Raw genomic sequence first — 20,669 nt, 5'->3', positions numbered from 1 at the left:
AACATCTTAGTGGGTAGGAGGAGTGTTGGGGTATAGGAAAACCGGCCTAAGTAGGAAAGCGTGAACAGGATGTCCCCACAAAAAAGTTACCTATGGAGAAAGCCCTCTTTTAAGTGTAAGCCCTGATGAAACTCCAAAACGTTGAACGATGGCAGAGTTTTGGAAAATTCAAATGTGCTCTGTGCAAGGCCTGGTGCTACGTTCAAGGCCAAAGGCCAAAAAGATAAGCAAAGTGTTCTGAGACTGAGAACAGGGGTCTGGAAAGCCAGGCGCACGCTGTTTCTTACCGGGCACCCTATATACAACTTCCCAAATTCCAACAGTAATATGGCCCTGGCTCCACAAAAACCTAAATAAATAATCGTGGTGGAGTCTGAAGAAAGGAAGGATATGATCGATATAGAGAGAGGGATGTAGGCGGAACTCCAGGAGATGGGAACACGCGCATATACTTTAAAATATGCTACATCCGAACACTTAAGATGGAAGGGTTTTGTCTGGTTTTGAACTGAGGATCTGCCACCACAAACACACCCTACCTGTCCTAGAGCGGGGGTGGGAGAGCCGAGAAAGCCTCCAGAGGCCGAACTCGAGCCGGGAGTAAGTAACACAGCGAGCCCTTTACTACACTCGTGGGCTGGGCTCGCCTCGGCCCTTCCCACCCGCGAGCCGCGCTCAGAACAGGGCGGGCCGGGGCGGGGAAAGCCGAGCGCGGCGGGAAGGGCCCGGGGCGGCGGGGGGAGGGCGGAGGGAGGCCAGGGAGGCGGGCGGGCGGCTTTATTGTTTCCTCTCGCCCTCCTCCTCCCGCGCCTTGCCCCGGCGTCACTGGAAAGCCGCCCGAGCCGCCCGGCGGCGGGTTATTTATAGAGCTGGCTGCGCGCGCGTCACGGAGCCCGGCCCGGCTGACGGGGCCGCTGACGCGCTTGGCCGCGGGGCCGAGTCCGCGGGGCTGCGCGCCGGGCGCCGGTGACAATGGGCTTCTGTGTGTGCAGCTGCCGCCGCCGCTGGGGGTCGGGGGAGGGGGGCGGGCGGCCGCTCCCTGACCCCCTCCCTCCCGCCCTCGACCCTCCGAAAGGTAACCGGCCTCTTCTTGCCCCTGGCCGGGACCCCCCCCCCCCCCCGCACCCGCGGGCTTCTACCCTTTTTTTTTTTTTTTTTAATTTTACCAGTAAGTTTCCCTGGGCCCAGCCTCCCCGCTTCCACTTCCCCCGTCTCCCCCTCTCCCCCCAACATGACGGGAGAGGGGGATTTAGCCGGCCGGGGGCGGCCACTTTGTGCGTCCCGGGGAGCGGGACCCGCACAAGGCGCGCCAGCAGGGGATGCGGTGACCGAGGGGCCGGGAGCGCCGGGCAGGTAACGTATCCTGGACCTGGAGCGGGGCTTTGTTTGGGTGGGGGGGGGGGGAGCAGGGGTGGGTGCGAGCGCCGGGTAGCCCTGCCGGGGTTCGGGTCTCCCGGCTTCTCCGCCCCGCTGGCCCGCGCGCACGAAGCCGATCTGGGGTGTAACGCCAAGAGCGAAAGAGAAACTTCTGCGTGACTGACTAGATGAGGCTCCTCCCGAGAGACCAAGATAATAGAGGACTCCCCCCCCCCGCCCCTCCCTGCGGGTTCTAGCCCGGTACGCCCCCACCCTGCGGAAGGAGGGGCTGGTGGGGATTTTAGGGACTTCCTGGGCTGCGGAGACCGGCTCTGAACCAGCCCCTCTCAGCTGCCGGGAGCTGGAAAGCTTGCTCTGGAGCCTCTCGCACGTGGCAGGCAGGCAGAGAACTTGCTGTGCCTTCTAGGAAATTGCAATCGATTTGTAATGCAGTTTCGCTAATTGGGAGTTCAAAATTAAACTTTAATAAAGCATTTGTGTTGTCTCGTGTAATTGTGAAAGCTTCCATCCGTCCTGGTAGATAGACTCTAAGTCTCAAGTTAATGGCGCTAAGCTAGATTTCCCCCCCAAGTACAATTCCGTCAGCCGTCGTCGGCGCAGCTGGATTTCCGTAAGGTACAGATGTTGCTAATGGCAGCTTAAGCACGGATGGGCAGATAGCATACGGAATGCAACATGTTGCCATATGGTTCCTTTAGCCTTTCACCTCCAGGGATATCAATCACATATATTCTGGGAGGAACTTAATGACTCTCCGAACGGCAAAATGAATTACCTGGTACAATTTATATCCCTTGACCTGATACGTTATAACAACAGGGAGATAGCATCTCACAGTTCCTGTGGTATAAACTGAGCTGCAGAGCTACAGTTCAAATTCTATAACCTCTATCTGTGGTTTGAGGGGCCCTGTCAAATCATTCTGGCTGTAAAAGAGGGTTTCTGTATTGTCTTCCTCCTCCCCCCTCCCTCTTCTGAAGGATACAAAGTTTATAAAGTTTGGTAAAACTGTTGTCTTAGAAATTGCCAGTCAGCCAACCGAATACTAATTGATGAGAATATGGAGAAATGGAAAAGAGGATTTCCAATGCTAGTTACTTAATTAGCAATGTTTAGGAACACCATACTTTTGGAATCCAGAAAATTAAAGAACTACAAGAAATGTGTGTTCTGTGAGTTGTTTCTGTGTAACTCCTCAACCTATTAATTAACTATTTAAAGTTCTTTTTTTAAGAAAATAATCTTTATTCTTAAACATAAGAAAATATCTTACAGTAAACAGTCCTCAGAAACATGAAATATAAGAAATTTAAGAAGCCGAACAATTCTATACACAAACCCCCTCCCCATACACATATACTCTGTGTGTACTTGAATCATCCATGGGTAGTACTGGTCGTTTTTCTCCCACCAACATGCCAGTGACAGCATACTGAAGTCGCTGTTTAGATCCTAGTGGAATGTTTCTGTAATATTTCACAGGTCTTATTTTAAATATTCCAGTGACTAATAAAATGGTTGATTGTCTCTAATTTCAGGTTATAAACATGGTTGTCTTAGTGTAACCCTCCATTTTCTTCCACTAAAGCAGAGAGGCAATACTAGAAAACAAGAAATAAGGGTACAAAGAAAGTAAATAACTTGTGAAACATTTTTTTTAACTTTTACCTATTTATTAAGTGATATCTGAAAGCAACAAATGTACTATCTTTTAAAAGATTTTGCTTCTGACAGTGTGTAAACCACATTAATTCATGTGAATTGATAGACTAACAAAACACAAAATAGACCTAAGCGATCTAAACAAGTACATATTTTCAGTCACGTCACGTTTCAGAAAGTTAACATTCTGGAAGTTTATCTGTACCTCATGTCCTTTCTGAATCCTTTTGAAATGATAAGATAATATTTCTCCTTTTCTTCTTACTTTTTGAAATGGATGATGATGTGTTACCTAGTATTTGAGTTAGTGCAGTATGTTGGTAATTATTATCAAACAATATAAGACGTCTGTGTATTTTTATAGCAGAAAATCTTATACAGAACACAATAAGATATATATCTGACTTAGGGCAACGGTTGCTGGGGGCTGTTTTTGGTAATCTTTTAATGGCTAAGGTTTTCTCTCACCAGTACTCAGTGTGTTTTAACCCTGATCAGAAGTAAGCTTGTCAATAATGATTCCATCTCCATGACTTCTGAATAGGCAGTGAGTGTGTCCTTTAATCAGCTACACAGAACTCGCCTTATAAAGCTGTTCTTGTCGTGAGCAGCTATTGCGGCCTTTTGTTAGGCCCCATGATTATTAACGTGTTCCACCTTCAAAAGCCAGGCTGAAAGTCCTGCTGTGCTTCATTTCAGAATTCAAGTCCATTAGTAAATAAAACCCTAAGCAGCACTATTTGCTTTTTCTCAAGTTACAACATTACATGGAGTTCACGAATGATTTTAGGCCCTTTTGTAGACATGAACGATGTATATTTTGGGTATGCATACACAGTAATAAAAACAAGATGTGTATCTTGCATCATGACTTTTATTTTAAACGAAGATTTGATGGATGTCCATTGTTACTCTAAACGAGGTGGCTGGCTGCCAGGGGGATCCCTATAGCTGGAAAGTACTAGCATTGTTAATGTGTACCAGGGAATCACTTTCTATTTTTTGAACTCTCAACTTCACCTCCCTCTTTAAATAGTGCCCTTCCGTATTGCTAATCTGAGAATTAGTTTGGAAATGAAAACTTTTGAAAATGTGTTTGTATTGCCGAGATCTTCACCACTGTTTCTGGTTGCCTGCTGGTTTACAGCCTTTATCTTGGGCTGGCACGTTTATTTTAACTGAAAATGAAGAAATACTCTTAGGACAGGGTATATTCTCCATGCTCTATGTAATTTTAATTTGATATAATCCTAGCTGCTTTCTTATTTTTTTTACTCATGAACATATTTTAGAATATGTAGGATAGGGAGGATTTGTGTGTTTCTCATGGTAACATGGGACAAGTTATGGATAGACATTAGGCCTCTAATAGAACTCTGCATTCAAGTGAGTGGGGGTGGGGAGGAGAGCCATCCAGAAAGAGTATATGGGCCCAGTGCACTGGCCCTGTTTGCTTTTCAAATTTAAAATCTACATCGCTGCATTGGAAACTTGTTTCTCTCTTTTATCGTGGTTCATTTTTAAAGAATTCTTTAAAAACTGTCAATCTGTAAATATTTAACCAGCCAAGCAAGAAACAGTCTTTTATTCTCGGCTATATGCAGCTTTGTTTTTATCTGGGTTAGTGTGAGTGCCATGTAAATACCACATAAAAATTTGACTTGGTTTTCCTTACTTTGACTGAAGATTGACAGGGGCTTCTTTAATTAATCTTGTTCTCTTTCATGTTCTGTATTCAGATATTGAAATACAGTATTTTTATACATTTATAAGATTGTGTTTGCATTTATTTAATTTATGTTTCTTTTTTTAAAGCATGTAGCCTTGAATGTTTGTTCTACTATTTTTTTTTTTCTTCACATCATTACTCTGGTACTGCTTGATGTAACTTGATTAGCTCCCTCCCCAGTCATGATTGGTAATTAAAATAGGCATTAAAATTAGTCACTTAGCAATTTTGCTGTTCAATTGGCAATTAAATTACTTAATTGCAATTAAAGTCCTAATTTTAATTGGCAAAATGATAGATGTAGATTTAAGATAATATGTATAAATACTTTAATAAGTGTCTATATAAGGATTACTTAATTACTCAACTTCAAGTTTATGCTGTTAACTTTAGAACTTTTAAGTGAGCAATGAAATTTATATTACATCTATTCAAAGGATATGGTAATTAGATTTATTACTTATCACTATAAGGGTCCTTGCTATAAGTTACTTTTGTAGTGTTAAAATTGTAGGCTTGATAATTGCAGAATTATGATGAGGAAAAGGGCATATATATCTTTGTCGTAATATATCCGTACAGGATCTTCATTTTTTATTAAATCGAGAGGTTCCTATCCCCCAGTTAGGCTGAGGAAAAAATCAGAAGTGGTTATTTTATCATTAAAGGTAGAACAAAAACTCACAGCTATGATATGAATACAAGAACTATTGCCAAGTGTATGTATTTTATCTACTTAAAATGCTATGTAATACTGTATTAGTTACTAATGTTATTAGCTACTTTTAGAATTTCAAGTGTCCTTGTCCTTCACGTATAGCAACTTATTTTCAGAATCTTTAAAAAGTCTTCTAGGACTTCGTACAATTTAATCACCCACACGTTTACTGAAATTAGCAATGAAATCGAAAAGCAAAGTTACCCTTACTTGCTTGATCACAAAGAATTCTTACATAGAAGATATTAGTAGTTGCTAGAGACTGGGAGAAAGGGAGAATGGACAGTTATTGTTTAATGGGTATAGGGTTTTAATTTTAGAAGATAAAGAGATGGAGATGGATAGTGGTGATAGGTACACAACAATGTGAATGTATCTACCATCACTGAACAGTACACTTAAAAATGGTTAAGATGATGAATTTTATGTTATGTGTATTTTACCACACACACAGGAAGAAAATAGTAGGTTACTTTAAAAGCGAATGTTTAGGAGATGGTTACTGAGAGTCAAGCATTAGAGCTTAAAAGATGAAGGATTTTTATTATGCAAAATACTTTTTGAGTGGCATGAGGCTTTACCATATGTTCAATTTTATAATTTTACTTTGCAAGTAGATGCTTCTAGAAAAAAAGAGTGCTGTTTTCTTCTGCACATCTTTACACATTTCTAGAACTGAGTTCTGAATTGAAGTCAGAAATAATTTTGCGTTTAGTGTTTTTTGGTTAAAAAAAAAATAATGGGCTGAATAAAACTGAGGAAAAAATCACAACTACCCAAAATGTGAATATCAGGTAAGCAATTGACTTGTTTTGTAAACATCCTATAGGAAAGGAACAAATGATTCATCAATTAATATCCTATTAATGCAAATGAAATCGCAGAAAGGAAAAAAAAAAACCCCTTCAGTATTAAAAGCTGATTTTGTAGTTCCATAACTGAGTTTTTATTTCAAAGTGAAAATTTCTCTCTTCTATCACTAATGTAAAATTTCCTGCTGAATAGCAACAAATGCCATGAATGTAAATTTGTCCAAATATAACTTAAAATATATATCTCATTTTAATGTTTAAGACAGTTTCCATTATGAAATATCTTAAAGTTACTTCAGCTCTTGCAATAAAACAGTTATGTCTGTTCACTATATCTGAACTGGAAGGGCTACTCTGAGTTGATTTTGGGAGAATCCTGAAAGAAATCCCCAAAGACCCCTTTCCCATGCATTAAGATAGAAAATCCTATGGGATTACATCCATGTTTGCTTTCTAAATTATACCAAAAGCTCAATTTTATTAAGTATAATCTGTCTAGCCATGCATAAAATAAAATACTCTGGTTTAGATGTGAGTGTATTATTTATATTGATTTTTTATAAAAATATTTTTTACATATGTATCACATTCTGCTTAATATTGGTTAATATCATAAAAGATAATGTAGTAACATGACTTTTCTAAATGCTTTTATGAGGTCATCTAATGGTATATATTGAAAGAATTAATTTTTTGTCACTTAATTTAGTTTTCAAAAGAAGGAGCTCTTTATGTATAAGACCAATTTTTACTCCTATTTATTTTAACTTCTTAAGAAAATAGAACTTCATTGGGGATAACTTTACACATTAATACATGGCAGTAATTAAAGTTGTATCTGGATATGGGCCTTGAAAAAAACTAGAATTGTCATTTTAATTGAGTTATAAAGTAGTTTATATTTAGGAATCTATGTTTCTCAAAAAATCTTGAAAGGTTCTAGTCATATAAATGCAAAATTTCAGTTTCTTGTAGCCTATAGCATCATTTTAACATTTTCTAAAAGGTTGTTCAGTTCTACATTTTGATTCCATTATATGTGTAATTAAACCTCTGTGCACAAAAGCATTCTCTTATGTACTAGCAAATACACCCACAGGAATCCTCTTCTAAACTATAATTTATTTAAACATGTAATCATAGGATTTTCAAACATGCTTTCATTTTTCCAAACTATATGCCAATTTGAGCTACTTGGTGATAAAATGAGAGATTTCATTACTATTTTGGTTTTTCCCCCCTGTGACCTAACAGTGAGTTAATCATGGGAAGGAGGAAAAAAAATCTGTTGTGAACCTAATTCCATGTGTTAAACTGTTTCCCCTTTAAAGAAAAATAGAAAAAGTATAGAAGACTTGTAGTTATTTATGAATTCCAGCACAGTATGAATATTTGGGCCTCCAGCTTGCTCTCCTAGGGTTTGGCCTAAGTAGTAAATAGCTAGCTGGTACGTGTGTGTGTGTGTGTGTGTGTGTGTGTGTGTGTGTGTGTGATTGATCTTCCTGAACGTTGTGGAGTCAGGCCCCCTACTGACAGCATCAGTCAATTACAGACATTGGCGGTTCCACTGAGATTCGTTCTATCACAATCTGATGGGGACACAGGAGTCTGGAGTTCTGAGCAGGGTCCTTTCTTCCACTTTCTGGTGCCTATGTTGCGTCCTTTCCACCCCGAGCACATCTGAGCCCTACCAAAAATGCGAACACAAGAAGCAGCTTATCCAGTAATCGATTTAAATGAGTTTATCAGTCTTTCATCCAGTGTGTCTTCTTAAGAAGTAACACTCCCCAGGAACTAGAATAGGAGTTTGAAGAAAAGAGGGAACTCATACAGGTTATAGGATGCAAGGGGGGAAAAGTTCACCTTTTCTCTGTTGTTAATGTTATACCTAATGCCTCCATTTCCACTTACTAATAATTATAATAGCTGCTGTGAAAACTGCCTCTCAGTCTTGGGTGCAGTAAGACTCGGGTAAGGGCTCTGTTAAGCCCGACTCCACAGGTTGCTGTTGTAGAATAACGCACCGCACTACAGTGTTTGTCTCCTTCAGAGCTCACTTTAAGAACTCCAGAACACTCTCCACTCTCTAAGAGAGAATTCTCCAGTTGTCCGCAGACTCAACCCAGGCTAAAGCCAAGAGTTTTTAAGGGCCCTACGGGAGGAGGAACTTGTGCAGGGAATGTATCCACTCACTTGTGCGTATTTGTGTAGGGAGGGTGATAGTTACAACCTTAAAGTTCTCCTGGCCCCCGCTTCCCTAGGAGTATATTAAAAAATAATAACCGCCACCCCAGCGTGGCTGCGCCTGAGTTTCCGACTGCCTGAAAATAGCTGCCGGGAGCCTGGCCCACCGCTGGGATCAAGGAAAGCTCCTCCTGGCAGCGCCCTGCTCCCTCGCGGAAGGGGAAGGGAACCCGGGAGGGCGCCACCGAGCTAGAGCCGCTGCTATTTTTGGGCCCAGCCCCGCGGGTGCGTCAATGCCTGCGCCCCTGCGTCACCGCCACCCCCACCCCTTTCCTTCTCCCCTGCTCTCCAAACTCTCACTTTTTCCCTTTCGTTCGCGTGGAATCGTTCCTGCCCACGGGGCGCTGACGCTACTGAGCTCATGCTAATAGGCTACTCTTCGCCCTCCTCCCCTCTTCCCCTACTCACACACCCTCACTCGCCACAACAACCCCCCTACACACAACACACAACACACACACACACACACACACACACACACACGCACGCACACTTCCTGGTTTTATTTGTACTCCGGCCCGCTGGGGCACCGCTGAGCCGCAGAGGCGGCGGCGGCGGCAGCGGCAGCCGCAGCCGCAACATCTGGGGGAAACTTAAGGTGGTCACGCAGGTTTTTCCAGAGGCTGCGGCGCAGAGGAGCCCGAGACTTCCCGGGGCAGCCGTAGGGCACCTGATGGCTACGCCTCTCCAGCCGCTGGGGAGCGAGCAAAGGCTGGGGGTGCAGATTGAGCTGAGCGGCTTCAGAACGCGGATAGTTCCGCGGCGCTTTTGGCCCATCCAGAGAACACCAGGATTGGGGGCGGGGAGTGGGGAGTCGCCAAGGGGCTCCTGCAGTCTGGAAGCGAGCCACGCCGAGGGAGGTGGGGCGGTTGGAACTCTCCGCGGCCAGAGAGGGGGGACGCCTCGGAGCCCTCCCTCCCCTCGTCCCAGGCTCTTCTAGCCCCCTGGGAGAAGCCCTGAGAGGCCCGCCCTGTTCGGGCCGGAGGAAAGCGAAGGGAGCCCGCTTTCTGTAGAAGTGGCGTCTCCTTTGCTAGAAAGCTCCTCACGCCCTCAGCCGGGCGGGTGGACAGGCGTGCAAAGTGGAGTCAGCGGCGACTGTGGCGGCCGCGGGGGGTGCGGCGAGCTACCACAGTGCTCCGGGTCCCTCTCCTGGAAGGGCTGGGCACACAACTTACGCCTGCGGAGATACCCCACCCCGCCCTCTCCCCTTGTTTTGTCTTTCCCTCTTGGCTCTGAGACTGAGGTTTGAGAGCCCTTGTGCTTCAGAGGAAGGTTGAGTTATTTCTCGACAACTCGTGTTAGGGTATGAGTTGGTGGGCACTGAGGAGTGTCGAAAGTATAAGAGTTGGCCAAAGGTGAGGTTAGAGCACCTTTCTGTTGAAGGCGCACCTGTTGCCCATTGCTTGGCTGTATTGCCTGCGATAGGAAAGTGGGCGATGCCTCACTCTGACTTTCGGGATCCCTAAAGGGTTGGGTCACTGTCTACCTGTCCCCCCCTCTCTTCCCCTTTCCACGCACCACGTATTCCCTTGCACGTGGGCACTGCAAGGGAAGAAGGGAACATGGAGAATAGGCCCTTCCCAGTCCCTTCCACCTTGGACTGTGTGTGTGTTTATGCGCGCGCGCGCGCGCGCGTGTGTGTGTGAAGGGGGAAGGGGAGACAGAGAGAGAGAATGCTAACGCCAAAGGAGGCGGCCCTGGACAGGAAAAGGGAGAAAGGGGTATGCATCGGGCTAGGGAAATCCCACCCTAACTGCCTGAGGCCTTTGAGCTTCTCGAGTCTTGGGACATCTGTCCGCGCTTCCGCTAATGGGGGAGACAATTGTGAGTGGCTGAGGTTAGAACACTGCTAGGCACACCCCATCCCTCACTAGTCTAGGTGCCGGCTACCTGGCCCATACCAGCGTTCCCTTCCGCCGGAGCTTTTGTTGCACCCTCCCCCACATGTGAGCAGCCGGGGCGGCAGCGGTGGCCCTTGGTTTAGGGGAAGGCGAGGTGAGACGTCGCGGTGCTGCGGGCTGCGCGGACCTGTGTGGAGAGGTCACACCTCTTTCGGAAAAAAAAAAAAAGAGAGAGAGAGAGAGAGAGAGGGAGAGAGAGAAGAAAGAAAGAAAGAAAGAAAGAAAGAAAGAAAGAAAGAAAGAAAGAAAGAAAAAAAGAAAAAAAGAAAAAAAAAAAACCCAAGCTGGCGACCAAGGTGAACCCAGAACGGTTCCCACCTTAAAATCGGCCCTGCTCGTGACGTCAGGTCGGAAATATACCAAAGCGAGAGCCGGCCAGGAGTCCGGGGAGCGCGGCGGCGCGGCGATTGGGCGGCGGGCCGCTGACGCGCGCTGACGCGCGGAGACTTTAGGTGCATGTTGGCAGCGGCAGCGCGAGCCACATAAACAAAGGCACATTGGCGGCCAGGGCCAGTCCGCCCGGCGGCTCGCGCTCGGCTCCGCGGTCCTGCTCCCCTGCCCAGCCGGCCGCCTTCTCCTGCTCCCTCGCCGCTCCTGGCGACTTGGTTACCTTCGCCCCTCTCGCCCACCCCTGTCAGACCCTGCTACCAGGACTCCCAGAGGAAACTACACTTCGGCTGAGTTGAATGAATGAAGAGAGACGCAGAGAACTCCTAAGTGAGTAGGTAGAGCCCGTGCAGCTCGAGTTCCTTTATCCTTCTTTCGTCTTTTGCACGTCTCTTCCTTCCACATGTGTTAGTACAGGTTTTCTCGAAGTGGGCGCCAGAGGGTCGGAGCGTGATGGGGCTGGAGGACCGGGAATAGGTGCGCGCGGCTTCGGCGGTCATTTGTCCGAACTCCAGCTTTGGCACTAGGGGGGAGTTGGCTCCCAGAAGGCGTCCAGGCTCCTCATTGGTGGACGTGGATGGGAGACTTGCATAGTCTGGGGAGCTGCGGACTTGCCCGGGGGATATGTGGCCAAAGTTTGTTCTTAGAGTGGAACTGATTGTGACCATTGGACAAGGAGACTCCAAAGTCCTGTATATACGAGAGGCCTGGACGCTACCCACAAACTGACAGGGAGAAAGTTCTTCAGTTTATGTGTTGCTTGGTAACTGTGTCACCGCGGCTGGCCGGTGTGCCAGTGTTTCCTGGGTATTATTGAATAAGGGGTGGTGTTGGTGTTGGTGTTGGTAGAGTGTCCTATTACTAAGTTGCCTGAAATTTCTGGTTTTGACACATGCCGTGCTTGTGTATGGGAATACGTCAGAGAGAGAGAGAGAGAAACAGAGAAGGGAGTAAAGAGTACAGTTATGAAGCTGTTAAGTTACCAGGAGGTTAATATCCAGCACAGGCATATAGCTCTCAAAGGCTGTGGGTGTCGTGGGTCTCCTTTCTTTCTACTTTTTCTGATTAACCTTCCTCCCCAGGAAGCAAGATAATGGGGGAGTGGGGAGGAGAACAGAAGGAGTGGATGTTTGGCTTTCTTTTTCATTAGTAATAGGATTCTCGATGCTCTAGAATGCCTTCCAAGTGGCAACATCTGAAAATTACTCGTTTCCCTGGCAAATAGGCAGATTGTGGATGGCTGTATAGGCGAGGTGTTCTGCTTCCAGTGTTGGGAAGTGCTTCTAACCTTGGTGCCAGTACCAGATAAGCTGTTTCCCTCCCTCTGCAACTGACCTAAGATGGTCCTGGAAAAGTAGGGTCTTCTTTTCCCACCCCTTGACCGTTAAAGATGTTGAAAGACAAGTTTCCTGGAGAAATGAATGGCAATTCACCTGTATCTTCAATCCCAGTGTTCTGTCTTGTGACACTTAGGAAATCCAGATGCTTCCATTCAGATTGTCTTCAGGTCTGCCCAGGCCTTGCTAGCATTCTGTAACACGTAGGGGTGGAGGGAGAGATTATTTTTCTCATATTATATTTTTGACTTCTACTTTCTTTACCCACTCCTGGAAGAAAAACTACTTCCGCCACAGAAAAATTCAGGCGAAGTTTCCAGTGCTGTATTTTATTAAACTCTAGTTTCTTCTTATTTGGGTCTGAATGAAACTAAAATGGAAATGACACTACATTCACACCCCCACCTCTACTTCCATCCCCACCCCCACCCCTACATCTTAGGGTCCAATTTATTACATCATAAGTATTAAGTAAGTACCTTCTCTCCTTCAGAACTCTCTGTCTGCAAAGATTTACACAGTGCAACGGGTGGCATTTTGTGTTGTTTACAGTCATCTCTTTTACTCATTCATTTTAACTGCTGAGTTTGGTAAGGGCTACACAAGAATTGCCAATGAAACAATCAAGGAGGGCGCAGAAGGGCTTGCCTGGTGACCCTACAGATGCCCAGCTGAATCTGTCGGGAAAGTCACCCTGAAGCTTCCTGTGTCTGTATTTCAGGGAGGAGATCCGACAGGCTGGACTCCCCATTGCTTTTCTAAAAATCTTGGAACTTTGTCCTTCGTTGAATTACGACACTGTCCACCTTTAATTTCCTCGAAAACGCCTGTAATTCGGCTGAAGGTTAGTGCAACTTCATTTCTTTTTTTCCCTCCTCTGAGTTCCCCAAACGTCGAGAAACAGGGCAATCCCATATTCCTCAGCAAACTCTTTAAGTTAAGGTTTTCCTGGCCCATTATCTTCGGGAACAACATCCACAATGTGCAATTCAACCGTATTTCTAGAATGAGCTTGCTGAACCCGAGCTTCAGAGGAACGGCTCATATAAGCAGAACCGTCGGTGTGATGGGGTGAAGGGGGAGGCATTTGAAATATCCGGGAATAAAGACCCTCAAAAGCTTTCCAGCTCTGGGTCTTCCTTGGACCAGTCTTTCCATGCCCTGCACGGTTTTGCCCCGCAGCATTGGCTCTCCGCTCTTCCTCTCGCGTCCCTACATGCTCTCTGACCGATGCGGGCTGCCGGTGTAGCTCCAGGTGTACCCGAGCCCGGGAGAAAGTGTTCAGTTGACCAGGCTGAGTGTATATTACCCTGTTTCATTTCCAGCCATGCCTTGTGTTCAGGCGCAGTATGGGTCCTCGCCTCAAGGAGCCAGCCCCGCTTCTCAGAGCTACAGTTACCACTCTTCGGGAGAATACAGCTCCGATTTCTTAACTCCAGAGTTTGTCAAGTTTAGCATGGACCTCACCAACACTGAAATCACTGCCACCACTTCTCTCCCCAGCTTCAGTACCTTTATGGACAACTACAGCACAGGCTACGACGTCAAGCCACCTTGCTTGTACCAAATGCCCCTGTCCGGACAGCAGTCCTCCATTAAGGTAGAAGACATTCAGATGCACAACTACCAGCAGCACAGCCACCTGCCCCCCCAGTCCGAGGAGATGATGCCGCATTCCGGGTCGGTTTACTACAAGCCCTCCTCGCCCCCGACGCCCACCACCCCGGGCTTCCAAGTGCAGCACAGCCCCATGTGGGACGACCCAGGCTCTCTCCACAACTTCCATCAGAACTACGTGGCCACCACGCACATGATCGAGCAGAGGAAAACGCCCGTCTCCCGCCTCTCCCTCTTCTCATTTAAGCAATCGCCTCCCGGCACCCCCGTGTCTAGCTGCCAGATGCGCTTCGACGGGCCCCTGCACGTCCCCATGAACCCGGAGCAGGCAGGCAGCCACCACGTGGTGGACGGGCAGACCTTCGCTGTGCCCAACCCCATCCGAAAGCCTGCGTCCATGGGCTTCCCAGGCCTGCAGATCGGCCACGCATCGCAGCTGCTGGACACGCAGGTGCCCTCGCCGCCGTCGCGGGGCTCGCCCTCCAACGAGGGATTGTGCGCCGTGTGTGGCGACAACGCGGCCTGCCAACACTATGGCGTGCGCACCTGTGAGGGCTGCAAAGGTTTCTTTAAGGTGAGCGAGGACGGGGCCGGAGGAGGCAGGTAGGGGCCCCCTAGTGCCGGGAGCCTCGGAGTGCGCGCTCCTCCTGGATGCAGGCAGCCCAGTCCTAGGTCGTCCAACTCCCGAGGTCTGCGGAGGCTTTCCTGCAGCCGTTCATGGCCTGTGGCGGAGGCCTCTAGGTGCTTGAGAAAGGGAACTAGCTGGACCCGGAGAGCAGGGGTCACATCCCCCTCGCACGCAGCCGACACCCCGGCAGGCCCTAGCCCGAAGTTGCAGGAGCCTGAGTTGGAAGAGGGTCATTTGCATGTGCTAGGAGCTGTCTTCTCTGTTCAGATTGAAATTGGTTAGGACAGAGAACCGTGTCTGAGCTAACCAAGTGGAACAGAATTCCCTATGGTCAAATTAAGTGATCTCTTTATTTCGCCATCCTGATTGAATAATCTTATCATTTTAAATAGAGAAGGTCTCCAAGGAATGTAAATAATATGAATGCCCACGGATTTGTATTTACTGAGCGTCTCCTTCTCCTTCTCTTGGCATATAAAACACAGCAAGGAGCGGCAAGGTTAGCTCAAATGTTAACGCTATCAATTTTCTCCTGTTAAATGCCCTGGGGGAGGAAAACGAAAAGAAAGAGAAAGAAAAGGAAAAGGAAAAAAATAAAAGAGGAGTTGTGTGTATGTGTTTGTTTATGGGGAGGAGTGTAGATCCCAGCTGTTCAGAAATTGTTCCTGGATGCCCTGGGTTGCTGGATTTTCAAAAGAAAAAAAAAAATCGGTCTATATTGTCTCCTTTTGCAGCGCACGGTACAAAAAAACGCAAAATACGTGTGTTTAGCAAATAAAAACTGCCCAGTGGACAAGCGGCGCCGGAATCGCTGTCAGTATTGCCGATTTCAGAAGTGCCTGGCTGTTGGGATGGTCAAAGAAGGTAGGTCGGAACAAGCAGCCCATTCCCTCGTCTGCGCCCGCGGGAAACTGCGGCTTCTATTCCAGTCGCATTTTCCACTTCCCAGCGTCGGGAAGATGTGTGTGTGTGTGTGGGGGGGGCTGTCTCCCGGTTCCCCCTCATCTGCCTCCTGCCTTGCTGACCGCGCGGCTGCCTGCTTGCCCATCCTGCCCTGGAGAAAACAGCGGGGCCCTTCTTGCCTTCAACTCTACGACCCATTTGGAAGACGACATAAAACAACCCCACTTTTTTTTTTTTTTTTTTAAATGCTTCTTGTCAGTGAAGGCTTTACAAGCAATGGGACCCTGTGCAGCCTGCCCTGGCGCCTGGTGGCTGTGGCCTTCCCCGGGAGGGGCCCAGGCGACAGCTGGGTCCCGCTAGGGGGAGCGACGCTAACCCATTTATTCCTTCGCAGTGGTTCGCACGGACAGTTTAAAAGGCCGGAGAGGTCGTTTGCCCTCGAAACCGAAGAGCCCACAGGAGCCCTCTCCCCCCTCGCCCCCGGTGAGTCTGATCAGTGCCCTCGTCAGGGCCCATGTCGACTCCAACCCGGCTATGACCAGCCTGGACTATTCCAGGGTAAGAAGCTGGTGGGTAGCATGTGGACAAACCAACAGATGGGCAGGACCCCTTCCCACACCCATCACTAAGCCCCGGACTCAAGCAAGGCTGTGGCTTTACAGCTCTGAGCAGAGCCACAGGACACAGACAGGGCGACAAATATTCCACATTACTGGGAGTGTAGACATGAGGACAGACAGAGAAAAGAAGAGAAGACAGGCCGCAGCGGTCCCATCTCCGGGAGACCTCTCTCTCACTGCCATGGTGCACACACTAATGCCTCTAATGCCTAAAGCAGAGGCTGTGCAAAAATGCCCCCCACTTGGATTTTATCCCCAATCTTCCATAGAGATGCTTTAATCCTCATCCTCTGTGGCACTGTCGGGGTGGGGAATGCCTGCTTGGGGGTCGGGAAAGGAAAGAGAAAAGTATAAGGAATGGCAATGGTGTTGGGAATCAGGTGGTCAGATTCCCTTTTTATCCCAGCTGTGAGAAATGTGTGGGCTTTAATTGGAAGAAGTATGTCGGGCAAACCTAGAAGCCACTGCCATTTTATTAAGATTTGCAAAGGGCGTCTCTGCTCGAGACCCACTCTGGGACTGGCATGAATACTAACGTGTCAATTGTTTTGTGGAGATAAGAGTGAACGTTTCCCAGGGCTGGATGGCACTGTATTTAGTCTGTATGGAAATGGTAATTTACATATTTAAAGCAGCGACCTCATAGCACCATCCCTAATTGAATTAATTGCCCCGGAACATCTAATTTCCTTACTGGTCAGAGAGAGGTTTAATTGTTATAAAAACCCGGCTCCCCTACTAGAAGCGGGGTTAGCAATTTCACGGGTTATATATTTTAGAGAACCTCATTAAGTGCTTTTTAAAATGAAATTCCAGTTCCAGGCGAACCCTGACTATCAGATGAGTGGAGATGACACCCAGCATATCCAGCAGTTCTATGATCTCCTGACTGGCTCCATGGAGATCATCAGGGGCTGGGCTGAGAAGATCCCAGGCTTCGCTGACCTGCCCAAAGCCGACCAAGACCTGCTTTTTGAATCCGCTTTCTTAGAACTGTTTGTGCTTCGATTAGCGTACAGGTAATGGAGGAGGCAATCCAGGGAGGCTGGGAAAGGAGAAAGAGAGGAATCAAGAAGGGAAAGAAAGAGGAAAAGAGAAATAAAAGGGGAGAAGAGAGAGGGCAGAAGAGGAAAATGAAAGAGGGAAAGAAGAAGGAAAAGAGAGTAGACAAAAGGAAGGGAAGGGAAGGAGTGAGCCCAGAAACCTTGGATGAATGGAATGGAAGTGGGATAGGGGGCGTTCTTGATGGTTATGAAATTAAACCCGTTCAAGGTCTACTGGTCTACATTTTATTAACTCTTCCGTAATTAGTTACCTCTTAAATCCCTCATTTATTGCTCTTCAAGTAATTAGTTGTTTAGCTTTTCTCTCTCTCTTTTTCTCCCCTCTCTCTCTTTGGTATTAATTGCAGGTCCAACCCAGTGGAGGGTAAACTCATCTTTTGCAATGGGGTGGTCTTGCACAGGTTGCAATGCGTTCGTGGCTTTGGGGAATGGATTGATTCCATTGTTGAATTCTCCTCCAACTTGCAGAATATGAACATCGACATTTCTGCCTTCTCCTGCATTGCTGCCCTGGCTATGGTCACAGGTCAGTACCTCACTTGCAGGGCAGGTCTCCAAAACTGCCCAGCAGGATTTGTCCCGGTTTTCCCTTGCCACTGATCCTCCCTGCTCCTGCCAGCTAGCTAACTGCTTTGTGTGTTCCTCTTTTGTTTCTGATTGTGTTTTCTGCAGAGAGACACGGGCTCAAGGAACCCAAGAGAGTGGAAGAACTGCAAAACAAGATTGTAAATTGTCTCAAAGACCATGTGACTTTCAATAATGGGGGGTTGAACCGCCCCAACTATTTGTCCAAACTATTGGGGAAGCTCCCAGAACTCCGTACTCTTTGCACACAGGGGCTACAGCGCATTTTCTACCTGAAACTAGAAGACTTGGTACCACCGCCAGCAATAATTGACAAACTTTTCCTGGACACTTTACCTTTCTAAGACCTTCTCCCATGCACTTCAAAGGAACTGGAAAGAAACCTAAAACTACCCAGAGGGGGGAAGTCACAAGGCAGAGATATCCCCATGAGCTGCCTCAGCTCTAGCCGGCCCCCACTCCCTCCAAAAAATCCCAGACCCTTAATCCCTAAAGAAACAAAACAAAACAAAACAAAACAACAAAAACTGTTGCTATTTCCTAACCTGCAGGCAGAACCTAAAAGGGCATTTTGGCTCCGGGGCATCCTGGATTTAGAACATGGACTGCACACAATACAGTGGTATAAACTTTTTATTATCAGTTTAAAAATCAGTTTATTGTTCAGAAGAAAGATTCCTAATGTATGATAGGGGAAATGTTTGGCCATGTTTGGTTGTTGCAGTTAAGACAAATGTAATACATACACACACACACACACACACACACACACACACACACATTCACTCACACATTGTAAGGGGACCCACAAGTATTGCCCTTTAAAAGACTTCAAAGTTTTCTGCTGTAAAGAAAGCTGTAATATATAGTAAAACTAAATGTTGCGTGGGTGGCATGAGTTGAAGAAGGGAAAGGCTTGTAAATTTATCCAATGCAGTTTGGCTTTTTAAATTATTTTGTGCCTATTTATGAATACATATTACAAATTCTAAAAGATAAGTGTGTTTGCAAAAAAAAAAAAAAAGAAAAAAGAAAAAAAGAACTACACAAAAAAGGGACAAGCATGTTGAGTCTAGGTTGAAAATGTTATAGGCACTTGCTATTTCAGTAATGTCTATATTATATAAATAGTATTTCAGACACTATGTAGTCTGTTAGATTTTATAAAGATTGGTAGTTATCTGAGCTTAAACATTTTCTCAATTGTAAAATAGGTGGGCACAAGTATTACACATCAGAAAATCCTGACAAAAGGGACACATAGTGTTTGTAACACAGTCCAACATTCCTTGTTTGTAAGTGTTGTATGTACCGTTGATGTTGATAAAAGAAAGTTTATATCTTGATTATTTTGTTGTCTAAAGCTAAACAAAACTTGCATGCAGCAGCTTTTGACTGTTTCCAGAGTGCTTATAATATACATAACTCCCTGGAAATTACTGAGCACTTTGAATTTTTTTTTGTTTTTTTTTTAAATGTCTAAAATTGTCAGTTAATATATTATTTTATGTTTGAGTAAGAATTTTAATATTGCCATATTCTGTAGTATTTTTCTTTGTATATTTCCAGTATGGCACATGATATGAGTCACTGCCTTTTTTTCTATGGTGTATGACAGTTAGAAACGCTGATTTTTTTTTTTCTGATAAATTCTTTCTTTGAGAAAGACAATTTTAATGTTTACAACAATAAACTATGTAAATGAACAGAATTTTGTCTTCTTTCTGGGTCAGGAAAAAATGGTGACAAAACAGCAATATGAAATAGAATTGGAGATGGATTTAGGGTAGGTCACTTATTCAACATTTGAGTTTCAAATGAACAGCCTACATCTATTCTAGCAAAAGAAACTGGGAAATTGAACTAATTGTCCAAAAAATTCAGTACAGTATTTTTCCTCAGCCAGAGTTGTTGAGTGTGGCAACCTGCATTTATCAGAATCAATTGAGAATATCTTAACACTTTTTAAAATTTTGCTAGGAAATGCAGCTTTCAGAAGAGAAGTTTAGGAAACCAGATAACTTGAACTTTTGCAAGGTCTGAAGTCCTGTCAGGTTTTTGTCTTGCAGAATGTTTAGGGAGTATCTTTCTAAGATTCAGGAAATTAACATGGATTTGAAGTGTGTTGTACATTATCTCTGGTTTTTCCAATTCCTCTGGTTATTACTGTTGTAATAAGGACGAGGGGCCAAGCATTTTGGCCCTTTGGACCTTGGGTCAGTGGTCTTGGCATACAGCACAACTCAGTAGAGCTGTTTCTTACAACTTTTTGTTGTCATCCTTCAGTAGATGGTGATGAGGTACACTTTGAACTTTTAGCATAATACCTCCTTCTTTAAAGTTTTTCAGATAAATTATAAAATAGCTCTTTGTCAGCTCCTGGGTCTGGTACAAGTAAGTCATACCACAGCTTCCACGAATCCACCCATCACCAACTTTTAACAAAGAAAGCAATAACGCTATAGACAGCGGCTGAAGGTCTGAGCTTCCTTCTACTCAAGGTGCTGGTCTTTGGGCAGTCAAGGTCCTGCCTAACTGGCTTCAGGTCTGCGGCAAATTCCTAGTAGAAGATGGAGACCATCTTCTTCGCTGACCCCAGTGAATTACAGATGGTTTCTGGGGGCACTGAAATTTAGAGAGTACAATTGTTTATAAAACGCAAAGTTAGAAATTGCCAGTAAATTGCCACGAGAGAGTTCTTAGGTGGTAGTTTTTACTTTGCTTCCCTTCCCCCTCCTTTTTTAAATTTTTTTAAAGACAGGCTTTGTGCTTGGGAGAAAAAGAAGGCATGTTAGTTATAATTTAAGGTTATTTTAACCAGATATGTTTCTCTGCAGGTAACTCTGTGGCGACAAAAGTAGTGGTCACAAAAGGGATTAAATAATAAGCGAAATATCCAATTTCCTGGCTTTTTTGAAAAGATGGAGCTTGCCATTTCCTTTTATTTTCACAACTTCTGTCCAACCAAAGCATCACACTAATAAGCAGAGAAAAAGAAAGCTCTTTAGAAATGCTGGGAGTCTGCAGAGCCGTCAGGGCTGGTCTCTCAGGTGCCTCTAGCCCCGAGACAATTACATTCCGAGTC

The 20,669-nt window shown here is 45.7% G+C and overlaps 1 protein-coding gene across 4 annotated transcripts; it reads left to right on the top strand.

The window, feature by feature from the left end:
• Positions 1-1,003: 1,003 nt before the first annotated feature.
• Positions 1,004-19,289, top strand: NR4A2 (nuclear receptor subfamily 4 group A member 2). 4 transcript variants are annotated; one of them, XM_059393991.1, is made up of 9 exons: positions 1,004-1,075; positions 1,170-1,353; positions 12,889-13,011; positions 13,493-14,358; positions 15,147-15,276; positions 15,710-15,873; positions 16,752-16,954; positions 17,347-17,525; positions 17,672-19,289. In XM_059393991.1, the coding sequence occupies exons 4-9, from the start codon at positions 13,495-13,497 to the stop codon at positions 17,926-17,928; spliced, it is 1,797 nt and encodes a 598-aa protein (XP_059249974.1). In that variant the 5' UTR covers positions 1,004-1,075; positions 1,170-1,353; positions 12,889-13,011; positions 13,493-13,494; the 3' UTR covers positions 17,929-19,289. The 4 variants fall into 4 exon arrangements, 3 of the variants coding, with proteins under 3 accessions (XP_059249974.1, XP_059249975.1, XP_059249973.1); XM_059393992.1 differs by lacking the exons at positions 1,004-1,075; positions 1,170-1,353 and adding an exon at positions 9,839-11,160 and having other exon boundaries at positions 13,671-14,358; XM_059393990.1 differs by lacking the exons at positions 1,004-1,075; positions 1,170-1,353 and adding an exon at positions 9,839-11,160.
• Positions 19,290-20,669: the final 1,380 nt, after the last annotated feature.

Source organism: Mustela nigripes, chromosome 3 (genome assembly GCF_022355385.1).
Source record: "Mustela nigripes isolate SB6536 chromosome 3, MUSNIG.SB6536, whole genome shotgun sequence".
NCBI classification, from domain to species: domain Eukaryota; kingdom Metazoa; phylum Chordata; class Mammalia; order Carnivora; family Mustelidae; genus Mustela; species Mustela nigripes.
The sequence above is the reverse complement of the archived record's forward strand: the minus strand, read 5'-3'. Positions and strand labels throughout refer to the sequence as shown.